A 6,983-nucleotide genomic window follows, 5' to 3' on the forward strand; every position below is an offset into this window, starting at 1 on the left:
TGTGTTATTGAATAAAGTAACAAAGAAACAAATAAAATTATTTGATAAAAGTTGAATAAATGAAACAATTTTATGATTTTTAATGACATTCCTAAGTAATTAAAAATGTTTAGTGTAAACTATAGATGCCGAAGTATGGTTAATAAAAGGCATAATAACTTGTTATTTGAATCCATTCTTTTACAATGTTTAATCTGTAAATTCCCCATTGCCTCATGGTCATATAATCGTCACCTCTCATCATTCTCAAAGACATGTTCGGTGTAGAGTGTGTGCAGAAGCTCAATTCCAGTTCTTGCGCGAGACTATAAGAGCGGCACCTATGCTCATGTTCAAGATCAACATAGAGGTGTTGCTACCTAAGTTGATATTTCCAAGGATGGTGTTAGAAGGTTTTCTGTAGGTCGTTAGAGAAGAGAGATGCTAATGAGGGGATGAATCATCACAGATGTAACATGAAGCCGGAAACGTCAAGAAATATGAAATATTTTGTAAATTTTTCCTCCTGTGACACAAATGCAGACTGACCGAGAAACAATCATTCTCTCCGTGGTGTGACCTGTGAATATGGAACGAAAAACTTAGTATTAATTTAAATAAATAGCATTCATTTATATTTAGGTATTATGATGGCTCTAGATAAACTTTCATATCTTGTCCCTAGGAGTCTTGGTGTCTCCGAGAGTGTTTTGACGCCTATAAGAAGGTGTGACGTCGATTTCATTGTCATTTTTATCTAGAGTTTTGTTATTGTCGGCAACTTACACGGTATACAATGCTCCTTTCTATCCAAAATAAATATCATAGTTTTGAACTCACAACCGTGACACTTATTATGTGGATCAAAGGTAGTATATAAATTATACTGCTCACTATGTATTACTCCCTCCGTCTCATAATATAAGATGTTTTTAGATACTAGTATAGTGTCAAAAAATGTCTTACATTATGGGACAGAGGGAGTACATGTGTGAGTCGGTTTAGTGAGCAAGTAGTATGCCATAGGTTATAATTCAAAAAAAAACATTTCTTTTTGCCTTTTTTTTCTTTTTTTTACCATAGATAGAATACTATATGCCTAAATAATTGATCCCCACTAACTCTAATTTTCTTAACATGCATGATGCGCTATTTTGTAGCACATGCATGTAGACTTTGCTCGAAAGAGAAGTGATGATGGGCCGGACGAACACAAGTGCTGCTTCTCGGCCGGTTGGCCCAACCAGATCTCGCCGCCGTCCCGTCCATCGCCGTCGCCGCTCCTTGGTGGGCGCGGGGCCTTCCTCTCCTCCTCCTCCTCCGCCCACGCCGTCGCCGCCGTCATCCTCATCGCCTTCCTCCTCCTCACGCTGCTCTCCCTCTCCACCTCCATCTACACCCACATCCCACCACCACCTGTAGCAGCAGCAGCAGGGCCATGAAGACCAATAGGAGTCCTCCGCTCCGGCGACCGCTCCTCGCCGCCCCGCGCCCCTTCCACCTCCTGATGCGCAGCGCCATCGACGCCTTCCCCGCCGTCCATTTCGCCCGCTTCGGCCGCCCCGTCACCGGCGGCCTGCCCTCCGCCTCCTGCGCAGCACCAGGACCACCGAGACCGTCTTGGTCTTGGTCTTGCAGGAGAAGCTCTTCTAGGCAAAGCACAGCAACCTGCATTACCTGAATGAGTTTCAGGGGCTGAGGAAGGAAGACAGCAAGTGGTTCTTGGAGTTGAAAAAAAAGGCTCAACGCCGGGGTCCATGCGAGAGCTGGTCGGCAGGGCGGTCTTCCTCTTCCTCTTCCTCAAGGGGAGGGAGAAGAAGAAGGCCGAGGTGCTCCGGTGATCCATTTTCCGGCATGAGGTGTTGTATACATACATCATGTCTGAATTTTGTTGCCAGTTTCACATAATACTCTAGATGATTCAGTCAGTCATATTTTGGTGACCAGCAATGTATAGCTCAGCACCATAGCGTTGCCAACACTACTCGTTCCGCTCATTCGATTGCTCATTTCCCGTAAGGAATGATCGTATTAACTCACATCCTTTTGCCTATTTACTTCATTCCACGACTTTGTGATCCTCCATTGCAATTCATCACATGTTAGCTATGAGTGAGTGGTCCAAGATTCATACTAGCTTTACTAGGTGCTCTCGGCATCTATTCCGATTTATTTCAACACGCACACAGGTACAATCATGTCTTGATTCTATCAACGGCCGATTCAGTCGGCATCAAGGAAATTCTGCCAATCCTCTATGCACACTGTTGTTGGTGCTGCTAAAAGTACATTTTCCATTCAATCAGTTAATTTCTTGGCCTTACTAACAGCTGCCCATTTCCTGTAAGGAAATGTCGTACTGATTTCAAATTATCATATCCTTCCTGCCTATTTAGTTCTTTCATGACTTTGCGTCTCTCCAGCACATTTCAACATATCACTGGTACACAATTTTTAGCTGTATCATCTACATAGGTGTTCTGTGTCCAGCTGTACTCTTTAAATGGCGCACAAAAGTACAGTCGTGACTTCTGAGTCCTGCTTTCTACCACATGCAACATGCTCTGGATTATGGATCTTCCTAGGAGTATTTGGTTCCCTTAACTTACGGCTTGACGAAATTCAACCATATTATTACTTGGACATCGAGCTTATCTGAATTCTCAAATGCATTTACTTACTTACTGACCCTCAATGAAACATTTATGTTTACAGATCAGCTGCAACTTTCGACGGAGATCTTCCAGCATGTGGGGGACTAGTTGATGAGGCATTATGGAAGACATGCATCAGTTTGATTAGACGCGCTGCTTATTTGACATTCCGTTCAGCCAAAAAGACAAAGCAGGGGTAACCAACAATACTTCCGCCCTTTTTAGGAGGAATCCTGAAAAGGGTTATACTACTAAACTCAGCAAGTACTTCTCACTGAGCTGCGCTTTGCACTACTGACAGCTGCCCATTTCCTGTACCATTTCAGATCCTCTTGGCTATTTAGCTCTTTCATGACTTTGTGTCTCTCCACAGCACATTTCAACATGTCACTGGTACACAATTTATAGCCTTTTCATCTACGTAGGCGTTCTGTGCAGCTACTCTTTAAATGGGCGCACACAAGTACAAGATTTTTTGAGTCCTGTGGCAGATAGGCATTTGGTTGATTAGACGTGCTGATTAGTTGACATTCCATTCGGCCAAAGGACAAGGTGGCGTAACCAACAACAATTCTGCCCTTTCTAGGAGGAATCCTGAAAAGTGTTGTACTACCAAACTCAGCAAGTAGTACTTCTCACTGGATTGCTCTTTGCAGGACATGATGATGCATGTAAAGATTGTCATCTAAGTAAGTTGCTCATGTCTGCTCTGCTAGAGTGGTTAGCACCTGATGCCTTTGCAGGTAGCCATTATTGGAAATTGGTTGTATTTTTCTAGGACCTGCTGATTTATTCCAGATAATGTTAGAGGTTTGTTCTGCCAAATCTAGGATATAACTCAGTTCTATGCTCTCCCTGGGAAGTTTAAACTTAAATTTAGTAATGCTCGGTATCGAAGTAGTTCTGTTGTTACTTGTATCAGTCTAGTCTGTGCATTGAAATTTCTCTCTTCCTTCCTTGAAACTGTGTACTTAAGTTGAGTGATGCTACTGCTGAGTATGAAAGGTATCTTATTATAGGCTCCAGGACATGGGAATCAAATGAAAGAGGGCGAGACCCAAGAGGCGCTCCACTCACTAGTCTGCACTGGAAGCAAGCATCGGTATATGTGGAAAAAGCTGGAGATGCAAAGGCAAAGCAAAGCAAAGCTCCCAGGAAAGGAGAAAGGTGGCTCCACTGCACTGCATGGCATGGCTGTTGCATGGAGTAAAAGTGAAACCAACTAAGCAAATCTCACTCACTCACCCAGCAAGTCCAACTGTACTGTGGCCATCCTACATGTGCCCCATGTGCGCAGCAACTACATGTCCCCGTATGACTTCCATTCTTTCTTACCCAACACTCCTCTCCTCCTACCAGGCAGGCAGCAGGCAGGGCCTCATTTACAAAAGGGCTCGGCCCCTTCTGAACCCAGAGCTAGCTAGGGAAGACGAAGCAGCAGCAAGACCTGATAGTCAGTGATAATCCATCCAGGAGCAGCAGCAGCAGGTCTGTTCCTTGTTCTCCCTCCCCTTAGTTTACCTCCTTGTTGCCTACCTAGCTGCCTTGTCTTGTTCACAGCTTGCTTGGTCTCACTCTGCTATTTCTTATAATGTCTGCAGTGTAGGTTGATCAGACTGTACACACACACACACACACCCATACATGTCGTTGGAGGATCCACGGAGCGCGATGGAGGGGAGGGCGAGGCGGCGCGCCAGCCCGTCCGGGATGCGCACCAAGGCAGTCAGGGTGGAGCCGGAGCCGCCGCCGCCGACCAGGAGGCACGAGCCAGGGACGAGGGCGGCGGTGGTGTACTACCTGTGCCGGAATCACCACCTGGAGCACCCGCACTTCATGGAGGTGCCCCTCGCCTCCCCGCAAGGCCTCTACCTGCGAGGTTAGTTAGTAAGCTGCAGCTGGTGCCTGATCAGTAGTTTATTGTAGGATGATGACTTACCATGAATGATTGCAATTTGTTTGTTCAGATGTGATTGGCCGGCTGGACGCCCTGAGAGGGAAGGGCATGGCAGCCAAGTATTCCTGGTCCTGCAAAAGGTACCTACATACACCCATCGATCGAATTGCGGTCGATCTCGAGACCCGTCTGTTGTCCAACAAACATTGTGTTTATTCATAAGCTGCAACGATGCAATGCAGGAGCTACAAGACTGGGTTCGTGTGGCACGACCTTTCTGCGGATGATCTGCTGCTGCCCACGCAAGGAACAGAGTACGTTCTCAAGGGCTCCGAGCTCCCGTTCGACCACTCAAAGCCCCTGCCAATGCCAGGTATTAATTCCATGGATCATGAGCAACTGTAATTTGTTTCTTTTTTAAACTGCTACTTGATCATATGCTACTGTTTCAGATCATCAGCAGAATAATGCAGCATGTGCAAAGGTTCAGCCCTGCAAGCCGGCTCGACAACAAGAGTCGCCTCCTTCTCCTGGATCATCGAACCAAGGGTGGACTTCCAAGTCTCCGTCTCCTACTCCTACAACTTACCCTGCAGTTCCAGTCATCAAAGAGGAAGTACCGCCGCCGCCGCCACCACCACCACCATCAACAACAACAACAACAGCTCGTGCAGCTGTTGTTCCAGCCATGAAAGAGCACGCGGTGCCACCGCGACTTCTCCAGCTGGTCTCGCTGTCATCACCATCTGCATCCACCACTGGGGATGAAGAGCAATGCAGATTGCCACCACATTCAGGCTCCTCGAGCATCTCCTCCCCCAAGACAAGCATGGCTTCCTCAGATACAAGCTCACCCAGCCCTCCCAAACCCGCAGCGGCAGGGAGCGACGCGGCCACACAGACGGATGATAAAGCGCGGTGGGACGACGTGAAGCTGCAGCACAGACAGGGCACAGCAAGAGCATCATCATCGCCGGAAGGGCCGGAGATCGTCGTGGACGAGGAATCCCGTTGCACGCGTGCGCCCGCAGGGGAGGACCAGCCTCGCAGCAGGAGGAGCGGGACCCTGCAGTCTCTGATACGGGCGGAGGCGGCCGGCAGGAGGAGGTGCCTTCCTCTGCCGGTGGAGGACGACAGGGCTGCTGCTGCTGCTGCTGCTGCCACGGGCGGCTCCGTCAGCGGTAGGCTGAAGCCGGCCAACCTGCTGATGCGCCTCATGGCCTGCGGGCCGAGCCACCCCGGCGGCTTCGGCTTGGTGCAGACGTCGTCGTACAAGCCGTGTTTCCCGCAGCTCGAGTACCCGGCGTCTCCGGAGCTGTCTCCTCTCGGCGCACTGAAGCCCGCAGAAAATTGCAGTGGCCGCCTGCTCGACAGTGCACTTAAACGCTCTTCTTCTTCGTCGCGCAGTCACCAGGAAGGGTACGCACGTAATGCCGATCGATCGCCGCCTTGGTTTACATCATTATCTATCTGTACATATTCATGCCTGCATACTTTTTCTCCATATATCGATCCTGAAGCACGTAACGCAATTGCAGAGTTATCTGCGAAGAAGAAGAAGCGTGGCCGAAAGGGTTTAACAACAACCTGTCGAGAAGCGCGAGCAAGAGGACGAGCGATCCGTCGTCGGGGAGGACGGCCTCTTGTTCAAAGGCGGTGTCGTTCCGGGACGAATAGGCGACGAAGATGGAAGAAATTAAGGTACAGAAAGTGGTGTGGTACTATGAAATTAAAATTAAATCTGTTTTGTGTCTCTGTTTTTTAGCATCTGTGTAGTCCATACTTGAGGATGTATGCAAATGCAATGCAACCAACTGATGATTAAGCACCGCAGGAAGGAACGCTTCAGGAGCTCATCCACTGCATAATGAATTGCTTCAACAAACTCAGCAGTACGTCCGGTTTGGAACTGGATGCAGCTATTCTTCTTCTTCTTTTCTTGTGTCTGTGAATTTAGTGCGGATCGGATGTAATAAACAGCACAAGATGTTGTCGACTCCCTCCGTTCCTGATTCTTGTTGTTGTTTGGACTAAAACCACCATGACAAGAATTATGGAACGGAGGGAGTAGCTAGTTATGTATGTTGGCAGTTGGTTGTTACAGAATGTAGCAGGTAGTACTATAGGTATATATGTTGGTAGTAACTTGTTGTTGTGAAAATAATAATGGAAATGTTGTTTGTTGTTGTACTAGTAATGAAGTTTTTTTTCTTTTGAAAAGAACATAGAAACTTTATTCATTTGCAATAACAAGTACGTACATCGTTTATGAGGAGGGGTACAGTTTCACTCAAGGGCTCCTCAAACCAGTTCAAAGATGAAGAAAATCTAGCTAACTTAGCAAGTTCATGTGCGACCATATTTGCTTCTCTATTACAATGCTTAAAATTTAGTAATGGGAAAAGTCACATGCTAAAAAATAACAATCGTCAAACACTGTCGCCGCTGTACTA

The 6,983-nt window shown here is 47.2% G+C and overlaps 1 protein-coding gene across 9 annotated transcripts; it reads left to right on the plus strand.

The window, feature by feature from the left end:
• The first annotated feature begins 1,172 nt into the window (after positions 1 to 1,172).
• LOC123090472 (protein SOSEKI 3) lies at positions 1,173 to 6,750 on the plus strand. 9 transcript variants are annotated; one of them, XM_044511773.1, is made up of 11 exons: positions 1,173 to 1,838; positions 2,695 to 2,829; positions 2,960 to 3,376; positions 3,653 to 3,893; positions 3,993 to 4,121; positions 4,235 to 4,512; positions 4,601 to 4,670; positions 4,773 to 4,903; positions 4,983 to 5,949; positions 6,069 to 6,231; positions 6,365 to 6,750. In XM_044511773.1, exons 6-10 carry the CDS (start codon positions 4,278 to 4,280, stop codon positions 6,205 to 6,207), a joined length of 1,542 nt encoding a protein of 513 aa, XP_044367708.1. In that variant the 5' UTR covers positions 1,173 to 1,838; positions 2,695 to 2,829; positions 2,960 to 3,376; positions 3,653 to 3,893; positions 3,993 to 4,121; positions 4,235 to 4,277; the 3' UTR covers positions 6,208 to 6,231; positions 6,365 to 6,750. The 9 variants fall into 9 exon arrangements, with proteins under 9 accessions (XP_044367708.1, XP_044367710.1, XP_044367709.1 ...); XM_044511775.1 differs by having other exon boundaries at positions 2,960 to 3,322; positions 3,653 to 3,800; XM_044511774.1 differs by having other exon boundaries at positions 2,960 to 3,185; positions 3,290 to 3,376; positions 3,653 to 4,121.
• The last annotated feature ends 233 nt before the right edge of the window (positions 6,751 to 6,983 follow it).

This window comes from Triticum aestivum, chromosome 4B, assembly GCF_018294505.1.
Source record: "Triticum aestivum cultivar Chinese Spring chromosome 4B, IWGSC CS RefSeq v2.1, whole genome shotgun sequence".
NCBI lineage: Eukaryota > Viridiplantae > Streptophyta > Magnoliopsida > Poales > Poaceae > Triticum > Triticum aestivum.

Excerpts from the sequence above, each read along its gene's own strand:
- LOC123090472 (XM_044511768.1), top strand. The coding sequence starts at position 4,278 with ATGTCGTTGGAGGATCCACGGAGCGCGATGGAGGGGAGGGCGAGGCGG. Across the intron at positions 4,671-4,772 it reads TATTCCTGGTCCTGCAAAAG|GAGCTACAAGACTGGGTTCG; the intron begins GTACCTACATAC and ends GATGCAATGCAG. Across the intron at positions 5,950-6,068 it reads TCGCGCAGTCACCAGGAAGG|AGTTATCTGCGAAGAAGAAG; the intron begins GTACGCACGTAA and ends ACGCAATTGCAG.